The 24,747-nt window shown below is 41.1% G+C and overlaps 2 protein-coding genes across 3 annotated transcripts in view; one reads left to right on the top strand and one right to left on the bottom strand.

The window, feature by feature from the left end:
- AGPS (alkylglycerone phosphate synthase) overlaps positions 1-6,619 on the bottom strand; it is a 199,176-nt gene extending 192,557 nt beyond the window's left edge. The window contains exons 1-3 of the mRNA XM_050969017.1: positions 6,541-6,619; positions 6,235-6,292; positions 4,169-4,295 (exon numbers count right to left, since the gene is read on the bottom strand). Of these exons, the coding sequence (XP_050824974.1) occupies positions 4,169-4,211 (43 nt within the window). The 5' untranslated portion in view covers positions 4,212-4,295; positions 6,235-6,292; positions 6,541-6,619. The remainder of the gene's footprint in view (positions 1-4,168; positions 4,296-6,234; positions 6,293-6,540) is intronic.
- The window catches only part of NFE2L2 (NFE2 like bZIP transcription factor 2), a 42,352-nt gene continuing 23,039 nt past the window's right edge, over positions 5,435-24,747 (top strand). The window contains exons 1-2 of one of the 2 annotated variants that reach the window (XM_050969024.1): positions 5,435-5,584; positions 18,554-18,630. Coding sequence is in view for 1 of the 2 variants with exons in the window: in XM_050969020.1 (XP_050824977.1) it covers positions 5,552-5,584 (33 nt within the window). In the remaining variant the exon portion in view is untranslated. The remainder of the gene's footprint in view (positions 5,585-18,553; positions 18,631-24,747) is intronic. The other variant, XM_050969020.1, reaches the window with a different exon arrangement.

Consider the following 24,747-nt stretch of genomic DNA (forward strand, 5'->3'; position numbering starts at 1 on the left):
GAGGACATGGTCTGTCAGACATGGAGCACATCAAGCTACTTTGTGGTAAGCAGCTCATTTGCCACATCTGTGAGATCCTGCCTTGACACAGCAGGGTGGCTTTTGCATCATATGTGTGGTTGTCCTCACTCTCCCAACTCCCTGTCTTGTCCAGATCCTTCAATTAAAGTTAGAACTTTGCCTCATAGTGGAGTTTATATAAATCTTTTTACATTGAACCCCCTTCTCCCCACCAATATTTTCCCAGTGATGTTATGGTGATCAATTTGAAAGTTAACAGTTTGTTAAAAATACAACATCAGTAAGCACTTCCAACACAAAATCACAGATCTCAAATTAACCAAGGGCAAAACTGGGAGGTCACTGCTCAGTCAGTTCTCAGACAAGACTCTCATTAATTTCAATTAGAGTTTTACCCCAGTAAGGATTTCAGAATCTATATCAAGCTTCTTTCAGTAGCTTGAAATAATTTTAAGCAAAATTAATTTCTTCTATTATTCTTCTATTTGAAAATATACAAACTCACAAGTCTTTTTTAGTTGTACGTTTTAAGCAGTAGGTGGCACTGGTGGCTTCTACCTTCACAAATAATATTGTTTCTATGTTGTAATTATTGTGAACATTACTCAGGTCCTTTAGAAAACAGAGTTTCTCCAAAGCCCTCTTATGCTATAACTTTAATCCAGAAAGACCTCAAAATAAATGTTTCCATTTTATAATTGCTAATCTTGTCTTTAAAAAATCAGAGACAATATCTGCAAGCACATTCCAATCAACAGAATAAAGTATTTTATTTAAAACAATGCTGCTCAAACTGAAAAAAAATATCATTTTTTAATTGAAACTCTACATGGCTGGAAAAAATTTAATGCCAGAACAAAAATATAGAGAATAAATAAAAGGAAACAATGGAGAAAATGTAAATTGACGTATTTTTTATAAATACTTGATAAAAAATACCTGCATATGCTATCATACATTTAGTGAGCTTGATTCTTCCATAGAGCATCAACTTACATGGCCCTTGTGCACATGCTCGTTAGTACACAAACACACCTGCTGCAAATTTTCTAGCAGTAACATCTATTTACTGATCTACATTTTTAGAAGCTCATCACTGTGATATAACAACTGAGTGTGTAGCTCAAAAATGAATATCAGCATGTGCAGGTAATGGAATTTATACATGCAAACTGTATTAGCTACATGCATAGCTACACATTGAAATGTGAGGGGTGAAAAGTGCATGTACATTTGTGTGCATCAATAAAATTTCATATCTAGAAGTGGAGACCAAAAGTCTTATATTCAGGCCCTGTATGTATCTGCCTCTGTAGAGATATGTTATTTTATCACAAAAAAAGCTGAATGCTCCTCAAGGATTATTTCTGGGATCGAAAGAGTATCGGGTAGAAACACTTTCTTTAAAAAGTTTTAATTTGAAGAACAGAAAAATGTTAAGGGTCAAGTAACAAGCAAACCAGTAGAACTTCATGTCCAAATGCCTCAGACTATTTAGTCTACTAAATGACAATAACACCAATAATTTTAATAAAGTTATAGCTCACACTTCATACAGCTTCTTTCATTGAGAAAGATCCTAATATAGTTTCCCATGGTATAGTGAGAATGGTGTAGTGTGATATGACAGTTAAATTAAAATGAGATTGGGATGGCTCCATTACTTGTAAGTGGTGAAGGCCAAAGGGTGCCTGCACTGAGGGTGTGAAGATAAGGAGAGGAAGAAAAAATAAATTAAGCGAGAAACGCAAACTAAAATATATATTCAATGCTCCTTTATCTGGCCTGGCCAGAAAGTATGCTTCCCCTTTTATCCTCCCCACACTCTCCAAGCAAACTGTTTCCCAGACTCTACACAGCATTTCTATACTGTGATACAATATGTATACCAACTCTAATGGCTCATATTTGCTTCTTTTCACTATTTGTAAAACTTTCTATTCGATGGATCATGTGGGAAGGACATGAAATTTCTCATGCACAGATACTTTCCGTTATTTGTGTTGTGCTAATGTGCTGTGTCTTCCTGGTGCTGTTCTTTTATGATACTGAAAAACTCGATAAATGGTATTCAATAAAATTATCATGTTCAAGGAGACAGTTTGGAACTGGGAGCAGTTGGAGTCAAAAGGGTTTTTAACTACTGACAGGCCTTTTCCCTTTTTAAAGCTCTGTTTCTCCAGGGTTTCCAACATTCAGTCTGGTTTCAGCTGCCAGTGGGGTCATTCTTGGATCAGAGCAAACTGGAATTGACTAGGGAAAGGAAAAAAGTGACTTAACTTTTTTGCTCCTGGTCCTCCATCACAATTGCTGTGGTGCTGTCATGCAATATTTCTCCTTGAAATCAAGGACATAGCATAACCAGAATGCTTTGTGTATTCTGCTCGAAAGCTTGTCTTTCTCACCATGTAAAGTTGCTCCAATAAAAGATATTACCTCACATACGTTGTCTCTCTAATACCCTGGCACTGACACAGCTACAATAACACTGCATAGACATACCCAGTAACATTCAGTGATAAAACGTATGTATTCTCCTTATACATAACTAATATGTTCAGTGACAGTGCAGCATGTTCTATCTGAATTACCATAGCAGAGCAATGTATTCTAGATAAAGGTACCTGGTATATTTAACAAAGGAGAGTCATGTAATTAAGGCGTTCTGATTACAGTTTGTGTTCTTCAATTGAATGTATAAGATATATATAATTACATTGAAGGCTTTCTATTTTTGTAGTAAACACACATCAGAGACATCATACTAGTGAAAGAAACAAGGGAAACATGAAATTCTATTTTCTGGAGTGATTACAGTGGCAAATGTCTGATGATGATAATAATAACAGGAGTGGTGTAAACACACCAAACACTATAATATTAGAGAGACATAACATCAAATTCCTGCAGTTTATGTAAGCCTCGTATCAAACAATGGGAATATTAAGGTTTGTGGTGAGAAACTTTAAACTTTGCCCTGGTGTGGCTCACCTTGGTTTTTCAAACCAGGGAAGCTGCATCAGGATACTAGGACAGCACATCTGTGTTAGACATTTGCACAGCTGCAAATCCTCCAGTTAAAAGAAGACCTTAGTTAATGCTTGTAAAGTACTCTGAAGAAGAAATTCACTGTATAAATGCTATGTATAATTCACATAGAATCTTATTTTAAAAAATAAAATAGATATTTTCAGCTGTTCCAGATTTAAATGACAAACAGGAAATTCAATCTCTTTTCTCTTTCCATGGTCTCAGATCTATAAATCTGACACTATGTACATTCATTTGTATGTTTTGTCCCAACAAAGCAACACACTTTATTATAGTAGTCATGAGAGGATTAAATAACTCAGTGACCTAGATCACTTAGAACAGGTATATGCACATTAGTGGAGCCACATTTTCAGTAGTGGCAGAGCAAAGATGGGTGATGGGGTCATTAGTGGTGCCACCTTCAAGTATATTTATTGGCTTTAAAAGGAGTCACACATATACCTAAAGGCCACCATTAACTCCACCACCATGGATGCACTATGGATACTGATCCTGACCTGTTATAACTTTATAACAAATAACAACATCTTGCATTCTTATAGTGACTTTCACCCCACAGAATCACAAATTTAACAATACAAGATTTACTTTCACCCACCGCCGAAATACACAAACTTCTACAGTCATACACACCAGCTGTTTAACACAATACAGCAACATTTGAGGTCAAGAAGTGAAGAATACTGTCTCAGATTTAAATTTCAGAGGGAATTAAAGCAGGAAGAATGTAATTATCTTTGTTGGAAATTAGCCAATGTACCAGGATTAATGCGCCTATTCTTCTGAAAAGTGCTGTGGGATCTTTTTAATTATCTAAAGTGGTCAGAACCTCATTTGAAAGACGGCACCTCTGCCAAAATAGCTTCCTGTGCTGGAGCACTGCTTTAGGACTAGTAACAGTGCTACCTACTAAATCTACAAACACTTTCAGAATTCTGTGGTTTCTCCTAGAGGCCTCTCTTCCAGGAACTGAATGTGTATAAATTGTGACACCTGGTTGTACAACTGTGGGGCCAGCATAACAGAACACTTCCCAGGGTAATGTCCTCAAACCTAAAGCTATGGACTTAACTCAGACTGAGTTTACCTTTACCTTCCATTATCTTCTGTGAAAACAGGCAGCAAAACTGCACCATGCACACTTCTTCATGGAGGTATGTCCATATATGCCTTGATGTACAGCTTCATATTGCAAGCCACAGCTAAACAGCACTGGATTTCTAGGAGTAGGAATAAAATAATGTTGTAAAATAATAATTCTTTGGTGGTTGCAAGCAAGGAAGCAAAATTAGAGCTGTGGGGAAGGATCTAGGAGAATCATTCAGAGCACTCCTCTCCTATGAGTGTCTCAGGAGATCCCATTATGGGATCTTATATTAACTTATATTAAAAGTTTTGAGAAATGTGTTGCAATTTCCATAGATCCCTCCTCTCCTATTATCATGCCTGGTGTTTCCATGGTAGCTGCCATATTAGTTAATAACTGTGGGGTGAGATCTGGTGGGAGTGAGAGATTCTTCTTCCGCTCCAATTCTATTAGAAACTCCTGTGAGGGTTACTAAATTAGCTCAGAGATGTGGAGAGGGATTTGATGGGACATGGAAGAATCTAGTGGGGTGTGATAGTGAAGGGATCTGATGGGATGGGTGGGAAAGGATCTAGTATGATCTGTAAGGAGCTGATCAGTTGGGTGTGGCAGGATCAGCTGGGAAGGTATCCTGTGAATCTGCTGGATTGTGATATATTGGGATGGGGGAAATGGATCTGGTACATTGGAATCTGCTGAGATTAAGCAGGCAGAGATCTGTCAGATCTGGTGGAGATGGGATGAGTATGGTAAATTGGAGAAGATTTGATAACTTGTGGCAGGATCTGGTGGAGATAGGTTGATAAAGGATCTGATGGGGAAGCAATGTGGTAGGCATGGCGTGGGATCTGGTGAGCTGGAATTTGAGGAGAGATCTGTTGGAATGGGGAGGGATCTGGGAATAACTTGATGTTTGTGGCAGAGATGGGATCTGATGGGGTTGGGTAGTTCTGGGGACAGATGGGAGAGGTTGGGGCCGGGTGTGTGTGTGGCAGCGATGGGAGGAGAGAGGAGGGGGCCGGACGCGCTGTTTTGTAGCAGGACTCTGTGGGGACAGGCAAGTTTAGGGCAGGGAGGGACTCGGACGGGGTCAGGTTGGTTGGTGACAGGAGAGGGATGTGAGAAGGGGCGGGGCGGGACCGATCCAGCATGGCCTGTCACCGCCGCGCTCTCCGTGTGGCCGCTGTTGCCGGGATAAGGGCCGCCTCTCCGCCTCCCGCGGCCGTGAGTGGCTGGGGCGAAGGCGGGGCGGAACGGGAGGCGGCTCGCTGTCCCAGCCATCCGCGTCCGGGGCGGCTCGCTTCACTCCCCCCAGCAGCGTCGAAGCGAGCAGCGGGACAGTGAGCGAGGGTCGCCGCGCCGGGGCTGTCTGTGTCCGCTGCCGCCAGCATGATGGAGCTTGAGGCGCCGCCCGCCCCGCAGGTGAGAGCCGGGGACTAGGACCCCGGGCCGGGCCCCTCTGCCGGGGGGAGGGGTGTGTGGAAACGCTCCAGGTCGGGAGCCCGAGGTGCTGCTGGCGCTGTGCCGCCCCCAGCGCAGCCCCCGCCGCCCTGAACTGGGGGCCGGTTCCGGCCGGGTGGTCACACGCTGGGTCACGGGGGCTGCTGGGTGTCAGGAGAAGCGGGGGTGGAGCAGGAGCGGCGGCCCCGCCCCTGCTCACGGGTCCTGCCCGGCTTCCTCCGGCTCTGGGAACGTGATGAGTCACGGGGGCCGGCTGGTGCCCGATGGGTCCCGGGAAAGGCGGGCAGAGCACGGTACTTTCTGGGCCAAGGGAGGAGCCTGGCGCGGAGCCCCCTGCGCTCCCCGGAAACTGGCGCGTCAGGGCGGTGGGTGCCCCAAACTAGCGGCCGTTTCTTATCTTCTGAGAGCTTGGGACTTACTCTTTTGTGACTCAGTTTCCCCATCTGCACCATGTTGCTCCTTGGAAGAGGCCTGAAATGTGGGTCAGGCAAAGCCAGTAACAGCCACCTGTGGTGCCAACAAATCTTGTATATGGGCTGCCTCGCAGAGCAAGAGGCCGTGGGAGGGTCAGGAGGGGACCTCTGCACCCTTCCACTTCTAGTCAGCCTCACCTCCCAGAGATGTAGACCAGATCCTCTTGATTTCCTGAAAATCTGTCGACTGAGGAAGCTAGGGTGAGATCAAAATGCTCTGTGAGTGAAAATAAGTTGCAAAGCTTTCAGTTTTAGCTGTAAGGGATAGTAGCCATAGCAAGCATTATTTTCAAAGAAAGTCTCTCTACCCTCAACAGATTTTACTAAATCTAAAAGATTATTTCTTTTACTACATTCCCACTTCCCTCAGCATGCACTGTAACAGCTGACTCCTTTCCAAATTTTACTACAGCCTTGGCAATCTTAACTACATTATTTTAGTACCTGGCAACATTCAGGATAGCTAGTGCGTGTAAGAGAGATTGCAATGCTGATTCTGGGCAGTGGCCCTCAGATGCTGGAACTGGCTTGAAATTGTTTCCATCATACACAGGGTTTACAGTTTGGTTCAATAGCTCTCAGCACCTCCATTACACAAATTGTTCCATCATCCCTAGTGGCCCTCGAGACCCCATGGATCTGTGAGATATTAGTCTGTATAAAATATAAAACATGTCACTGCACTTGAATTTTGAAGGCCCTACATCTCATATTCCTTATTTGGATGAATTATCTTTGTGTGGGTGGCTTTTGGCTTTAGTTGAAAGTTGATTATTGTCTGTCACAATTTCCCTGAAAGGGCCCTTTCCGCTCTATAGCGTGCAATCCTTAGTGGGCTGAGCCAGAAACAAGTTGGAGCTGTTGCACAATCATTTAGTTCCCCAGGGCTGTTACGTTTTTGGAACTAGCTTTTCAAGTGGAGCTTCAAAATGTGTAAACCAGCATATATAGTTCTATGTTGCTTTAGCTAATTTAAAGGGTAGAGGGTATAATCTCTGTTGTGTTAACATAAATTTTAAATATTAAAAATTCTTTCAACTATTTTATGCTAGCTTTTTTATCTCATGTTTCTGCATAAAATATATGTAGCGTTGAGTAGTTTCACTCCATAACAAGTTTCATCAGGGGCATAAAATGGCATTCTGTTTCATAATCTTGTGCTACCAAATGTATCAATTTTCTAAACATGAAAAAATTAACCTAAGTTATTTCACTCCTCTATGGAAACCTGTAGTTTTTTAAAGGGTGGAGAGAATAGTTGAAAAGTAAACAATTTTTTTCTCCAATTTTAGTTTACAGATGTTTTGTGTTCATTTTTTCCCTTCTTGTTTATAGGGAAATATGTGGAATAAATTTGGGAGTAAAAAGTGTGTATTTTAAATTTTATGTCCTGTGTTTAGGTTCATTATGATCTTGGTCATAAGGACTGTACTTGCACAAACATCTAGATAACACAGTGGTGAGCATATGTATGTTTTTTCAGGGAGTAGGTATCCTATACCCTTTCTTTAGGGCAGTGGTTCTCAGCCAGTGGTATGTGTACCTCTGGGGGTACACAGAGGTCTTCCAGCCAGTACATCAACTCGTCTATATATTTGCCTAGATTTACAACAGGCTACATGAAAAGCACAAAGTCAGTACAAACTAAAATTTCATACAGACAATGACTTGTTTATACTGCTCTATAGACAATACACTGAAATGTAAGTTCAGGATTTATGTTCCAAATGATTTATAATGTAAAAATGAGAAAGTAAGCCATTTTTCAGTAATAGTATGCTGTGACATATCTGTATTTTTAGGTCTGATTTTGTAAGCAAGTCGTTTTTAAGTGAGGTGAAACTTGGGGGTATTCAAGACAAATCAGACTCCTGAAAGGGGTACAGTATTCTAGAAAGGTTGAGAGCTACTGTTTTAGGGGATAGCATCCATTCACAAAGTTTCAGCTACACCTTTATGCCAGTATCACACAAATCTACCTCCCCACTCTTGACCTGTCTCCCTCTATCCAACATTGCTTCTTTTCTCTCTGTTCATATCATTTAAAAATTCCACCTGGGCCTTCATCATCTCTTAACTTTGCTACTACAACTGCCTTGTGTCTGGCCTCATTCTTAGTTGACACTTATCAGTTCCTTGCAAAAAGTTGCTGCTAAGGTAATTTTCTTGGCTTATTTTGACTGTCAGCCCCGCTCCGAATTCCTCCTGGTACCACCGTGTGCACTGCATCAAATTCAAGCTTTTTTTGTTCTCATCTTTAAGGCCTTTAGCAACTATGGTCTTGCCTACACTTACAACACTGCAGTGGCACAGCTGCACTGATGCAGTTGTGCTGCAGTAGTGTTTAATGAAGACACTACCTATGCCAATGCGTGTCCCATTGGCATAGGACTCTACCTCCCAGAGAGGAGGTAGCTGTGTTGACAGGAGAAGCCTTCTCATCGACATAACGCTGTCTACATGGGGAGTTAAACTGGTTAAATACATTGTTCTGGGAGTGGATTTTCCACAACCCTGAGCAACATAGTTATATAAGTTTGTAGTGTAGACCAGGGCTATGCCTCCCCCTATTTATCTACTCTTTATTTATTTATTTATTTATTTTTATCTTCTTGTATCGCCCTTTGCTCTGTCAGTAATGTTAGCTTTCATTGCCTGCTTGCCCACCTCTATAAGTGATTTCATTCTTTGTTCCATGCAGCCTCTTAAACATGTAATACCTTTCCTGAACTGGTCTGCAGAGCCACAAATCCACTCTTCCTGAAGACCCTGTCTTTGTTTAGCTATTCTAATACATTGTCATATTTTCTGGTGTAATAAAACTAATGCTCAAATTTATTACATGGAAAATTCTAATATCTTTTTCTATAAAATAGTTTAATGTATAACAAGGGATGGGGAAGGTATATTAAAAAACACTGTCAGTTTAACCCCTTAATTTCTGTGAGCCAGCAGAACCTGAGGTGTGTCCTCTTAAAGCAGTATGTCCAAGCAGCCAGCAATCCCTGCTCCATTAAGGGCCTGTGGGCAGGTGACATAGCTCTAAAAAGTGAATGTGAGAGACTCAGGAGAGAATGGGACCAGGATGGAGCCCCAAATAAATTTTTAAGTTGCTTCCTTCTGATACAACCCCCAGGAGAAGGAATGACAATAGCACGCTCTGCATTATTCTTGGGGTGAATTTTACTTGTGTGTAGGAAGATGAAAATGGCTTTTTTGCTATTAAACACTAACGGGTGGTTGAAAATGCTTACTATAGATAAGAGTACAATGAAATAAGTGTCAAGTGCTTCACTTCTGAAAGATAAGATAAAGGAATATTATAAGATTTGTGATGAGCCTCCTTTAAAAGTCATGTTGGATGACAGATAACATTGGATTAAATGGAGAGATAGTGGTGGATACCTCTTGTAGCTTTGTAAAGTATCCAAGTAAACTTAACAAATGATACTGGCTTCAAGTTTTGAGCATCATGATGGGAAGAGTGGAAAATGAGTACCTTCCCAATATGATTAAAGTTGTGAGGAAGGGAGTGCTATGTAGTTAAGAGTTTTTACTGGAGCGAGACCAATAGTAAAAACTGGTAAATTGTCTCAGAAAATATTAGAGTATATGCATAGGGGAATCTGTTAGTTTTTTCCCCTGGCAAAGTATCCTGAAGAATATGGATCTGCTGTCATGCTATCTGTATTACAGAAAGCTTTTACCAAGTTTTTACTAAGCAAATTACTTGTCAAACTGTTGGATTTTAACTAAACTGCCAACTAAATGAATTTATTTCTGTCTCATCTTCATGCTAGATCACCTTCATATAAGTAGGGCTCTACCAAATTCATTTCACAGTCATAAGACTTTAAAAATTGTAAATTTCATTATTTCAGCTATTTAAATTTGAAATTTCACGGTGTTGTAATTGTAGGGGTCCTGACCTGAAAAGGAGTTGGGTTTGAGGGAGGGTTGCAAGGTTACTATAAGGGGGGTTGTGGTACTTTTACCTTTATTTCTGTGCTGCTGGTGGCAGCGGCACTGCCTTCAGAGCTGGGCAGCTGCAGAGCAGCAGCTGCTGGCTGGGAGCCCAGCTCTGAAGGCAGAGCCACCGCCAGCATAGTGCAGAAGTAAGGATGACATGGTATGGTATTGCCACCTTACTTCTGCGCTGCTGTCTGCAGAGCTGGGCCTTCAGTTAGCAGCCACCACTCTCTGGCCACCCAGCTCTGAAGGCAGAAGTGCAGAAGTAAGGGTGAAATGGTATGGTATTGCCACCCTTACTTGTGTGCTGCTTCTGGCAGGGTGCTGCTTTCAGAACTGGGCGCCCGGCTAACTGCTGCTGCTCTCTGGCTGCCCAGTTGTGAAGGCAGCACCGATGCAAGAGTGGCAATACCATGACCCCCTAACATAACCTTGTGACCCCCTTGCAACTGCCTTTTGGGTCAGGATCCCCAATTTGAGAAACACTGGTCTCCCCCATGAAATTTGTATAGTATAGGGTAAAAGCACACACAAGACCAGATTTCATGTCCCATGACGTGTTTTTCATGACAGTGAATTTGGTAGGGCCCTACATATAAGAGAGGGACTTCAGGAGAAGACAGACAAATATATCCTGTAGCCATTTGACATTAATTAACAGATCCTAGTGAGCACTCCTTCCTGGCCATCTAGTAGGTCTGCTGTGAGGGGAATCCAAGCTTCTGTGCTGTGGATCCCCACAGTGTTTCAGGCTCCTGAAATCCAAATGGAGTCCAGCCACTGCCCCAATGTCTGGGTCCCTGGGCACACTCTCAGGACACTGTGCAGATCTTCTCTGGCACCCCCCTCCGAGTGTTAGAACATGCTATCCAGTTGCTGTGCTCCTCTGGATGCAGTACTGGTCCTTCAGACTCCCCAATACCTAAACATACCCTTCCAGAACTCCACCCATAAGGTGTGAAGCTTCTGGTTTATAATTTAACACTCTCAGCGGCATGCAGCAGTTGTGAAGCAGTCTGTACACTCATTTTGTTCAGTCTAATATATTTATGCTCTTTATATTTAATCAGGAAAGCACAGGAAAATATAGATCATACACAATAAACAATAACACATTTTAAATGCAATGTCCCTCACTAGCTCACCCTTCCCTTGGGAGTCCTGGTGGAATTATCTGTGTTTGTCAGGCATGATCCTCCACACCTCTGCCTTCCTTGCCCCTGCAGCAGTCTGTCATCTTAATCTGGTGCAAAATGGCTCTACCCCAGCTCCACAGCCTGCATTTGTGCAGGCCCTCAGAGCAAGGCACTAGGGAGCTGGGGCCTTGTTGTCTCAAACTGAGCCTCTCAACTTCTTTCTTTCTCTTATCCCAGAAAGACGACTTCCACCCCTCTGCCCCCTTCTTGCCCTTGCCATTCTCTTACTTCCCTTTCAGGCACTCCCTCCTTGACCTTCATCCTCCCTACTGCCTCTTCCCTATCACCCATAACTCCTGCTCATTGCCCAGCCTGTTACCATGGGTGGGTGCTCCCAGCAGGCAGCGCTGATTCCCCTGTCAGCTCACTGTGTACTTTGTCCTTCATGTTTGCCTGGAACAAAAGGGGAGCAGGAACTTATCACACAAATGTGTTTTCCCAGCCAATGCTTTTCCCTCTGGGCTGCTTTGCAATTATGGGGTTGCTCAGCAGTGCTGGGCTGTGCAGGCTGTCCACAGTGGTTTGTTATTGTAGGGTCACTTGTACTCAGTGGTTTATTATTATATGGTTGCTCAGGAGTGTTGAGTTCCTGGAAATTTTATTTTTGTTTAAATAGAGAAAATAAGAGGATTAAAGTCTTTGATTTGGGAAAAAACTGAGACAGATTCCCAAGGGCAGTGGTTTTGGAGGAAGAGATGGAGAGGGTCCGTGCCTGCTGCTATGTACAGAGGTGGATCCAGGCCTTGCCTAGGAGGCACAGAGCAGATCATGTGCAGAACACCCCAAATCCTCGAGCAGGTACTGGTGTGTTCAAGAACTGGCTTGCTGGATGCTGTGCCCCTAAGCTGGTTCCCCCTAGAGGGAAAAGGCCCCATGTCCCATTCCCTATCTTAGGGCTGTATTGGATCCAATGCTCCCTAGTATCTAAAGCCACTTATCCCATTCTTTGTGCCTTCTGCTCTTTCCCCAACTTCACACAGTAATGGAACAGTTCTATTTTCTCTCATTCTCTTGTGCTGGGTTTTTTTGTTCCAGAATGTTTTTGTTTGCAGCTCTGAGACTGCAATAGACCTTTGGGATGTTATGTGCTGATGATCCTTCCCTTTCCCCCCACTGAGAGACTGAGAAGTGGTTTCTCAGCAGCCCTGGGTCTTATTGTCATTGTTCAGTATTTGTTTTGGGGAGTGGTCACAGTGTGCCAGGTGCTGGGGTGTGGACCCTTTACTGCAGCTTTCCACGGATTCTCCCGACTAATGTCTGTTCTAGGAAGGGAGTCCAGAGGGAATAGGGTGACCAGACAGCAAGTGTGAAAAATCGGGACGGGGGTGGGGGGGTAATTGGAGCCTATATAAGAAAACGACTCCAACATTGGGACTGTCCCTATAAAATCAGGACATCTGGTCATCCTAAGAGGGAGGTTTGTGTTGGGGAGCGAATCCCTTGCTGCTTCCAAATGGACAGACACCGGTCTCATTGCAACTCAGCTCAGCCTGGTGCAGAAAGGCCTGGAGGAGAGACCTGTTCTCTGTGTGTAAGTGGCGTGTGTGTGTGTATGCATGTGTTGTGTCTGTGTATGAGAGAGAGGGAGGGTAAGCATATGCATGAGTTGTATTGCTGAATGGGGGCTTGCATATGGGGGTATATGATTTGGGGTTGTCTTTGTGTGTTGGTAGGAGTCTATGGGATTGTGTGTTCCGCCCTGTGAGCTCCTTTATAGACTTCTCCTCTCCTTCTTTTGTTCTGCCCAAAACACTCTCCCTTCCACAGGAGGAGGAAGCCTCTTCTCCCAGGTAGAGCAAACCTATTGTCTCAAGGTGTTTTACTTTGAATAGATGATCGTTGAGTGCTGATCACTCACCATAGTCTCTGGCCTGGCAGAGACATGAAAAAACTCTGGTAACTCATAGGGGATCCATCATACGTGACTGTAATTCCATGATGTAGTTTCTGAAGTGGTACAGACAGAACCCCCATTTGTCACACTAACAGAGAACTTTTGAGTCAGTGAAAAAGGGCCTCACCGTTATCCCTTGACAGTGGAATTCTACAGATATACGTCATGTGAGGATAAGTGTTAAAATCTGAATAAAACCAGGTCTCTAAGAATAAGGACAAAATGTAACAGAGTAGAGGAGGGAAGAAAACACAATCTCTAAAAATTGGTACCCAAACTTTAGAAAGTGTCCATTAGTTGTGGGTGTCCCCAGTTTAGTGTGTTCAACTTGAGACGTAGCTCTTGTCTACGCTAAGAAAATTTACAAAGCAAACAAAAACTCACTCCTTTAGTGAAACCACTGGAAGTTGTAATGTAGACAAGGCTCCAGGAGTCTCTGATGTATTTAACTGTTTCTGTGGGTCTAAGTGTAATGGTGGTAAAATACCAGAAGCTGCTGTAGTGTTGATAAAGCTCTAACTCCCACCAGTTCAAATAGGCAGGATTTTTTTTTTTTGTAAATATCCAAAATGTGTACACAGTCCTGTGTCCTGCTGAGAATCTACAACTACAATTGAAATGAATAGAGGTGTGAGTGCTCAGCACCTCTTAAAAAGAACTCAAGTTTAACACCTAAAGTTAGAGATGTTTGGCCTAAATTACTCATTTGAAAAATGTTTTCAAGAGACCAAACAGAGGAAAAGAAAACATTCAATGTAGGCAAGGAGCAGCTGGATTATCTCACATGCATGTAAGAACTACAGCCATTTTTACGGTACTGTGTGGGAGGTTTGTGTACATTTCCCATCAATGTTTCAGAGGGAAGAACAACTTTGGCTCCTTATCCCCACCTTTTTTGAAAAAGTGGGGAAAGTTTACACTGGCTTTCAATCAACAATAGAATATTCCTTGCTCAATCATAAAGGCCAAAATACGTAACTGAAAATGAATGACCAAAATAAAATACTTACAAACTGTACCATTTCCCATACCCAAAAATCTGTGCTTTTCTTTTCTGTTGGGTCATTTCCCTTTAGAACTCACCAAAAACAGAGTATTTACTGTTTGGAGGATAGTGTTCCCTTTGCGGTCCTAACCAAAATCAATTTAGTAAGCCAGGGTGGGTAAAGGTATTAGGTTCCATGGAACGTGAGAAAATTCTGTGGAATAGATAGGACCACCTGGTTTGAGAAGCACTGGAAGTGGAAGAAGAAAATTCGAATGAACACCTTGATCGATTGGTCCTTCAGCCCTTGTGTAGATTGTGCCGATCACAACACATCTTCCATTCTTCTCATATCCTGGCCTTCCTTCTCCATGTGCGGCCATGTCTTTTCATGATAAAATCTTCCCATCTCTTTGGAGATTGGCTGAGTGGTCACTTCAGTTCCCGTGGGTACTACTTGGCAACAGCTGTAGTCCATCAATTGTCAGTGAGCCGCGCTATATGCCTGGCCCATCACATTTTACCGTGTCTGCTCTCTACAACAACATTCTGCACTACACTTTGCTGTCTGATCACTTCATTGAGGACTCTGTCGCAGATTGAAATTCCCAGAATTCTTCTTTCCATCACCCTCTCCATGAGAGACAGTTGCTACTCCTGTGTCTTCGTCAGTGCCCGTGTTTCACTGCCGTACAACATTACTGGCAGTATTGTTGAGTTGAAGAGGCTGGCGCGTGTTGCCTTGTTCATTCCCTCCCCCCCCCCCCCCCAAGGACATCCTTGATAGAATTGAATGCGCACCAACCTGATTTCTTTGAGTTCACCTCCCTGATTGTGGAGCATGTTAATTTTTTGGCTCAAATAGACATATTGCTCAATTTATTTTATTTGTTCTCCCTGAATTGTTGTTTGGACTTTTGGCAAGGTATCAGATGGCATAAATTTCATTTTGAAGCAGTTAGTTTTCAATCCAACTTGGCTGCTTTTTGTGTTGAGTTCTCACAGCATTTTCAGTAGTTTGATAGTATTTTTGGCGATCAACACAATATCGTCCGTGAATCTGAGATGGTTTAACTGCTCTCCGTTGACGTAGATTCTACCCTTCCAATTCATCCACCTCATTACCATTTTGAGGCAGGCTGTGAAGAGTTTTGGTGAAACTCTCTCTCCTTGTTTCACACTTTCTTAACTGGGATGTGAAGGGAAGTATCAAATAAAATTATATCTGTAGTGCAGTCAGAATTTGCTTCCTTTTAATAGTTTGGTATAGTTTGTGTCGATGTTCTGCTCGAGCTTTCAACACTGCATTGATCTCTGTGTTGTCGAACACTTTTTCTTGGTTGACTAAGGCAATACATGAAGGGAATTAGTATTCCCTTGAGCATAGCAGTAGCTGGTTTATAGTGGAAAATATGGTCCATTATGCTGAAATTCCTTCAGAAGCCTGCCTGCTGTCTCGGCTGCTGCTCGTCCAGACTCTGTGAGAGTCGGTTTATTATTTTGGTAAACAGCTTGTAGACATGAGAGCAGACATATTGGACAATAATTCTTTAGATCTTTACGATTGCCCTTCTTGTATAGCGGAATGGTACTGGACTCCTTCCAGCTAGATGGTATCTTTGAATTTCCACAGAACAGCTAAACCTCTGAGCAAGGGTTTCGCAGACGTCTTAGCCTCCAGCTCTTATAATTTTGATTGTAAGTCCATCTTTACCTGGGGTTTTCCTTCCTTCATTTGGTGAACTGCATGTCAAACTTCTCTGACAAGGACTGGGAGTACATGCTCGTTGCTCTGCTGAAGTATTGGTACTGGAACATTTATCTTAGACGCAAACAGTTCAGTGTAGAAATCTTTGCAGACCGCTTCCATCTCTGTTCTCTCAATTACTGGTTTTCTGTCCCTGTTCTTCAGCATCATTATTGTTGACCTGTATAGTGTCAATTCCCTTTTGCATTTTTTAAGGCTTCTGCAATCTTTGGCCATCTTTAAGATTCTTTCATATGCGTACTTCTCAAAGTCCTCCTTTAGTCTTCCTCTTATCAACTTGCAGAGGAGGGCGTACTCAAGTTTTGTCACCATCTTTTCACTTCGTATTCCTCCACTTCTCTAGCAAGTTCCCCGTTTCCTCTGAGATTCTTCCTTTTGCTCTTTTAAGTCTTTCTTGGCTAATTCCACGCATTGTCTCAACTTATTAGTGACTATTTTAGCAGTTATCTAAAAGACTCCTGTCTTCCTTGGAAATGTTCACTTTCAAGATTGCCTCGTCAAATATTTTTGGCCACTGTCTCTGATTTGCATCTCTAGCGCTTGCTTCTCCACCTTTTTGATGAAGTTGAGCCATGCTCTGAGCAAGTGATGATCACTATCGGTGTTAAATGATGGTATTACTAAGATGTCTTGTACAATTCACCACTTATCAATCAGAATATAGTCAATCGCGTTCTTGTTCTTCGAATTAGGCAGGATCCATGTCTACCTTCTCTCAGCCTTCCTCTTAAACCAGGTGTTACCAATGAACATTTATTTTGTCTTCACGAGAGTTGCCAGTCGCTCTCCTCATGGATTTTGTTTGCCGATGCCATACCTTCTTTCCCTCTTCCAACTCTGGCATTGAAATCTCCCATCACAATCATATATGTGGATTTTTGAGCAAGGGTTTCCTCAAGCTCCTGATAGAATTCTTCCATATCATCATCTTTGCTTGTGGGAGCATAGATCCAAATAATCTTGAGGATGCTGTTTTTGTTCAGTTGGAGGAGTAGCACTCCGATGTGCAATGACTTGAACTTGCAGGAGATAATTTTTGAAAACTATTCCTTGTTGATGATGAAGCAGATTCCTTCAGTGGTTCTCACGCCTTCTCCTTTTCCCAACACGATGGCACTTCTGACTCTCCACTTCACTTCATTTCCATCTCCTTTCTTTGCCACATTTTGCAGAGACCAAGGATGTTGCAGGCTGTCCTTGCCTTCTCCTCCATTTGATGGTTGATCAAATTGTCTCTCATCAGTGTCTGCAGCTATAGGTGCATACTGAGAGGGCAGTCCTTTTTCTGGCCGCTGAGATTCTTAAGGGCCTCTCATTGACTGAACTCCCCATAGAACAGATAGAGGAGTACACAAGGAGTTGGGGACTGTTTATTCATGTTGTTTTAGCCATTTCTTCATCCACCTGCTGGCTATGCTGTCAGTGGTTCGTTTACCTCCTCAACTTAGCTAGCACCCAGCCTCAAGAAGGAGGACAGCTGTCCTCTCCATGGGTTTGAAGTCTGACACCTTAATAGCATGGTTGAACCTACTGAAGAATACACTCCGCTGTCCTCGCTGTCAGACGAGCCAGGGTCAGTGCTGCACCACTTTGAGGCGTTGACGTAGGATTTAGCAGCAGCTAATGAACACATGACATTTCAGTTATCTACTTCTGAATTATACCATTGTTCTATTGATAATTACCAAACTTAATATTAATGTTGGTCCTTCAAGCTGTAGAACCTTTTCAGAAGCATAAAAAAAGCATCGATACGAGACTGTCTTAATAAAACAATGCCAGTTTGTTTTATTTAGTTTACAGAAACATGGTAAACTGACATACCTAAGAAGGAAGGATGTCTCTCCATTAGATATTTAAAAAAAAAAAAAGACTATGCATTTTCTTCTTATAACATCAGAGCTGTGCAATTTTATTTTTTTAATGGAAAGGGAGGAAATAAGATTTCATTTTAACTACTCTGTAACAAGATTGTTGCCTGTCTTGACTATAGACTTGGTACCATACAATGCAGTTTCTAATCAATGTTATTTATTAACAAACACATTCACACATCTTTCTGCATCTGAATATTAAACTAAAGAAAGTAGAGGTGTCAGGAAAGGTTTAGTTATATAAAAATGACTTTGGGTTGGGTGAAGGTAGGATTTTAACTTGCTTTTGTATCTCCCGCGTCTGCTTTTTTTCCCTTTCTCTTTGAAATGATGCAAAGATAAGCTTAGTATTGTTAAACCATTCAGTATAAATGTGCCAGCTCGTGAAGGTGCGGTGTATTTACAGTAATTGTATTGACTGAGGCTTAGTGGAGCACAAGTCTCAACAGTAACCCTGCTGGCATGAATTAAATATTAATCCCTTGCTGCTGTGTTTGAATTGAAATCAGCAAAAAATCCTCCAAAGTCACCAGGTTAATCACCTAGTTAAAGTTTGTTTTGGACTCAAAAAGCATCACTTTCCAACCCTAAATAATGTATTTCTTTACTTTAGCAAGTTCTTAAAAAAAATTGTTTTAAAAATATATCAAAAAAAGGAACAGAAGTTTGACAGAGAAAGTTAAGATTATATATACAGGATGTGGCAAAGAGCAAATTTTGGTAAATGGAAAGTCACAACAAATTGTACAGATTCTTTCTTTTTCTTTGTAGTAATCTAGTTTAACAGGTTTTGGAAAAAGTTCATCTACTGCTTATGCAACCTTTCTACTTAGAGCAAAAAGAATCAGGTAAGAGTAGTTGAACACCTGAAACTGTAAACTTGACATTTTCAAAAGCAGACTGATTTACTGTAGAACTTTAATACTAATCAGTAGCAATCACCCTAATAGCCTTATTACATGTTGTTTTACTAAGTTAAGCAATTACATCAACCAGTAAGAAATGTAGCCAATAGAACTATCAGTGGTACATAATTGTATAACTACATTAAAACATGAAAGCTTGGTCTGAAGATAAAATGAGCAAAGGAATTTGGAGTTAAAGTACACAATGTGTTTTAATATTTTTTTACTTAGAGTTGGAGTTTGGACAGGAAAAAGTAATAGCAGCAACAGTCACTCCTTAACTGTTGGTAATACGTTTACTAACCATAAACTTAGGTATTGCTCAAGTCTGAGAATAGTAGGTTACTGTACACAATACGGTAGTGAAGCATGAGCAGTGAACACTTTGGATTTTTTTTTAATTTAATGTTTAGAATTTTTATAAAAAGAGGAAAGTAAAATGAAAAAAGCATTAGAACAAGAGGAAAGTATGCATTCCCCAAAGGAGTGCACTGTTTTACTTTCAACTTCTATCCTTGTGACCCAAGAATACATGTTTTAAACAAAGCCTTTTCCAAGCACGCAACTGTCTTAAGCCCTAACTAGGGCTGTGAATTTGGTTTATAAAGTTATTTGGATAACTGAGAAATTTACTGTCATCAAATGTGGAGAGAAATGGCGGTGTAGTTATGTGACCTCTTTGGAGATAAACAGTTTTTTTTTTTTCTTTTTTATGAAGCCTCCTCTGTTTCTAGTCTCCAGCCATTTTGAATTCTTTCTAAAATATTTGCTCAGATGTTGTAACAGAAATTTTATTGTAGCCCTAGCACCGATAAACTAAAACAGTGATTGAATACATGGTTTTATGTCTGCTTTGGTTTTCTGTTACATAGTCTCTTACGTTCACTTCATAACAATTAACACAAAAATGACAATTTCATGCATCAGAGTCATAGTATGGAAATGTTAATAAGTGGGTCTCATAATAAAGCTTTAAAATAAGCTTATTTTTGGTAACAGTATAATTGTTCCCTCTTAATTATTTTTTTCTAATCCCTAGCACAGATATTAATGTGACACTGAGTAAAATTCATTGCACTAATTTATATGCTGTAGAGCAGCATGAAGATGTAAATTAGACTAATTGGCTCAGTGTAAATTTAGCTGTGCAGTTGGAATGTATATTAAAGTTTTTTTAGAAATGTTACTGTGCAAATACAATAATGGCTATATCCCTTAGCACTGTCCCTTTAAAAAGGCCCTACCCTTGACCAACCCTCAGGACCGGCGCGAGGGGTTTTAGCGCCCTAGGCACACGGCAATTTCGCCGCCCCACGCCCTGGTCCCGCGGCTCCGGTGGAGCTGCTGTAGTGGTGCCTGCGGGAAGTCCACCGGAGCCGCGGGAGCAGCCGACCATCTGCAGGCACGACTGCGGCAGCTCCATTGGAGCCGCCTGCCGCCCCCTCTGGCATAATGCCACCCACCAATAATCCTGGCGCCCTAGGCGATTGCCTAGGCCGCCTAAATGGAAGCGCCAGCCCTGCCAACCCTACAGTATTTGTTGCTTCATTATTTGAAAAAATGCCCCTGTGATAATGGGAGGCAAAATGCTAGTCCTTCATAACAACTTAATCCTAGATCAGTAGCTGAGTGGCCCTCCAACAAGAAATGCAACAGTCATGAGAGTATTGTGCTTTCCTGAAACAACTTCATCCTTTTGAGTGGGCAGGGGGTTTAAAAACTGATATGACATCTACTTTCTGAAGTCCTCTGGGAGCAGGCCTTTCTGAATGTCAGTCTTCTGCTACCTCGTAAGCATAGGGAAGCAGGAAGAACAGTGTGATGAAATGGTGGCCATGTACATACACACTGTCAGTTATGGTAAATTAGTTTCCTATGGGCATACCCACGAAATTCTGGGATTTTAAGTGTTTGCAACTTTTGCTTAGGAGACTAACAGCATATACAATACTGTGAAGATCAAGAGGTCTTTCTACACTGATTATATACCTTTTTAATTTTTGCTAAGTCCAGTTTCTAACTTTACATTCATCCACATCAAAGAACCACACTTGGTGTTGTTTGGGAATACTGTCAGCAGCCTTAAAAGGGTCCATACTGAAATAAACTCTTTTTTGTCTTGAGGAGGTCCCTTCAGGTCAGAACTGAGGCACATTACTACAGGGAAGCCTGTACTGTCCAACCATTTCTGTACCTGTGTTATAGACCGAGGACATCACTCTCCAAGACAAACTTTTTTTTTTTTAATGAGCAATAAAACTAAAAAGGAGGGGTAAAGAAATATCAGTTGAATTTAATGGCATCCTAGCATATCAGCCCCAAGTGGTATACAATTAGACTGAAAATGTCAAATTTCCAGGATTTAAAACTGGAGCTGAAAATTAATTTTAAATTCTTTCAAACCTTTTAAGGAAAGGCCTTTGTTGCTGTGTGACATTGAAAAAAGTTACCCACTTGCAGTTGAAAAATTATTACTGTTTGTTGTATTGTTATTGCATGCTGTATTTTGTAAGTATGATATAATCCAGGCAGAGCCTCTTGCAAAACATGGTTTACATATTTGACAAGTTGACTCTGCTTGTGTGTTAATCTGTCAAGACACCTTTTAAAAAAAATCAGTTTTGTTTTGTTCTTGAGGGCTTGCCTATTTGCTGCATTTGAGATTAATATCCCATTATGATACTTTGAAAAAAATCTTCACAGAACTCATCTAAAGAAAAGTTGCTATGACTAAACGGAGTTAGTCAATCTTTTCATGGCTGCTTGGTCATAACAAGCTAAGAGAAAATTCCTTTTATTTTTCTGAAATGCTTGTGACTAAGAGTGGTACTTGCCTGCTCGCCACTGCAATTAGGATGGAACAGTGGTTGTGCCACTGGAATGGATGTTATTTGAAGTATCCTGCTCAAAATTTACAAGCAGCATGGCATAAAATAGTCAGGATTTTCTACCTGCCCCTAGCTGCTTTTGGCACTCCACATCTCGATATGTTGGACCTTCAGTCCCTTTATCTTCTGGCAGTTTCCCAGAGTGACAGATATTGCTGGGCAAGATGCTTGAACACTCTGTCATAAAACAGGATATTCCAAATTAGGTTGAGTTGCACCTAAATCATCTCATGACTTCACATGTTAAAAAGTGCCCTAATTTCTGCCTTTGGCTATCTTGCAGCATTTTCACAGGTTGGCTTCTTCAGAGGTGTGCTCCAAAAGCTGCTTTATAACATAGTGATCTCAAAGAAGGGGTTGTGAGTTAGTGTTGTGTGCATCATGATCTAAAAATTGGTGCAGCTCAGTTTCTACAAGTGACAGGATTCTAGGAAAACTTGATATCAGGCAAACTTAACCAGAGAGGCCACCCAAGGAGTGACTGGTATATTCTGAAACAGTGGTAAGTGGACTAATTGTTCCTTTGCATAGTGTCTATCATCTACACTGATGTTGCACTGGTAGAGATTGACACGGTGGATGATATGGTGGTTAGACATCTTTAGGGCAAATGTAGTTTAGTCAGTGATGTGATCACCTGTGTGTGCGCTGTTTGAAATTCTGTATTGTCACATATCTTAAAGTCCATTATGGGGCCCATGCATTGCACGTTAAAATTTACTAGGGTACATAAGGCCATAAGCAAGGTAACTCTCTGAATCTAGGAATTTAGAAGCTCTGCTCAGCTTCTAAGTTTCCGTTAATCAAACATCTTAAATTCAAGGAATTTCCACTGGTTCTTTGAGCAAAATAGCTGTTTATACATCAGTCTATGCAGATTTTCAACAGTAATTCTGCAGAGGAATGGTTATGCACTCAAAAGTCAGTAAGAGGTTTAAATTTACAGCCTCAAGTGTTGCATCACTAGTCAAATGCAGTATGCATTTTATTGAAAAGTATAAATGATCTTGATGGGGATTTTTTAAGATTCCTAAGTAAATTCCCATATCATTATTATTCTTAAGACTGAAAGCACAAGTACTTTAAAAATAATCTCATTACAGTGTTGTAACTTGAAAAAAGTTGTTAAAAGTTAGGAAGTTCAGAATCAAACTTCTGACAGTTGGATTCTGAATTTTTAATTTGACTATTTGGGCTACAAACCTTGCATGTAGAAATAGTGTGTTATGTGTCTTATGCTGGCATAACATAAGGACAGACATTTAATAGAAAGGAACACATAATAGTTTCTCTCTTGTGTTCCATAACTCTCTCAAATTCTATTTGAGAACATAATTTAAATGTAGGAACCTTGGGTCAATTCCTCAGCTGGTGTAAATTGGTATAGCTCAAATGAATTCATTGGAACTGCACAGATGTACGCCAGATGAAGTTCTGACCCCTTTCCATCCGCTGCATTAGGAACTTGGCCTTTCCACTCCACCTTGGGGAATCATTGCTCACCTTTTAACTCTTCTGGATGTCTATAGATAACCTTCTATATTTATTTTGCTGGTAAAAGGAAAAATGGCAGCCATTTAAGTAATTAAGGTAATTAAGTTGTTGGTAGGAATCTCTAAAGATCTTACAAAATGATCTGGACCATCTCTGTACTGCTTATATCAGAAACATAGCATTGTTGTAAATGCAAATAGATGTGATACTCTGAAAAATAAGCTTTTAATAAATTGTGTGCGTTGTGACTGAATATTACAAAGTCCTTATGACGTGACCATACTTCAATATTAGATTCTAGCAGAGATTTATTTTAAAATATATGTAAAAGATTAGTAATCTTTTATAATGTGAATTCACTGTGTTGCCCAGAATATTTTAGCTCATATTTTTAGTGACCACCTATTTTTAATCTAATTTTCCTATTGTTTACTCTGGCACAAGGAGGTCAGGTAAGTTGCCCAAGGGGATAAAATGATTCAGCCAGAATTAGAATTTGGGATCCTCCTTCTACTATATTTTCCTGAAGCCATGACCTACATGTTATAATCCTGTTCCTTTGCCTAACAAGTTGTCTAAAATTAGAAGCAAGAAGAAGTTAAATCTCTGCCTTCTTCCATAGTATCTTCTATTGGAAAATTAACGCAAGTACTTATAGAAGTGATCTAGTAAATAAAAAGTTATCTTGTTGACTTGGAACATTCAGCACACAAACCATAATTTGTCAGCAGATATTCAGGATAATTGTGCTTCTTCTGTTTTGTACATCAGTAAATTGCCATTCTTCAGCTCTTTAATAATATGCCCCAGCATTCACCGTGTTGTTGCTGTTGTTAATGTTGCTATACCTTTCAGGGAATGCAAGCATTCTACCAAGGAAATAAGATAAGTGTGTTTTTTCTCCTTTTTCTGCCCCCAGAGTGCTTTTTTATAAAGTTCTTTCACTCTGTTCTAACAGTGGTGTCAACTTTAACAACACCACGAGAGTCGTCCTCAGGTGGCAGCCCACATGGGTTATCTCACACCCCCACCTGTATAACATAGCACACACAGGGTGAGGCAGCAGAGGTAAGATCATTCAGATGAACCCCAGGGTAGGACAGAGCAAGGAAAGGAGGGAGGAGAACAAGCCAAGGGTTCTGTATCTGGGGGTAACCTTCTTTTACTTGCTTGATTTACCAGCCTAGCCTATTTCTTCACTGAGCTGACACTGCTGTGATGACAGAGAGCTTGACCCTTGTAGGGAAATAAAGACTACTTTAGCTGAGCTAAGGGTGGTATTGATGAATTCCCAAAGGAATTCCATCTAACTTTCTTCAACCAAAGACAGTTGTTGTGATAAGAGGTAGAGGAGAAAGGTTGTATAAAATGGACTGTGGTTGTGAGCTACAACAAAGACTGGTTCTATTTTCAAGTGCCATTCTTTCCCTCTAGAGCAAAAAAAGACTTGTTGTCTCTGTCCTATAGCATACAGAATAACACTGAAAACTTACAAAGCTATGCATACTGGTTTGGGGAAGAACTGGACTTTCTTAATCCTACAGGCAGCCTGTATTTGCTATCATAGTTCAACACTGAGTATGATCTCCCTTACTGAATGCACATTGGAGCGTTTTATCAAACTGTAGCCAGCAGTTGTGGGAGATAACATGTTGCAGCCCTAGAAAATGTTTAAAGT

Source organism: Gopherus flavomarginatus, chromosome 10, assembly GCF_025201925.1.
Source record: "Gopherus flavomarginatus isolate rGopFla2 chromosome 10, rGopFla2.mat.asm, whole genome shotgun sequence".
Lineage (NCBI taxonomy): Eukaryota > Metazoa > Chordata > Testudines > Testudinidae > Gopherus > Gopherus flavomarginatus.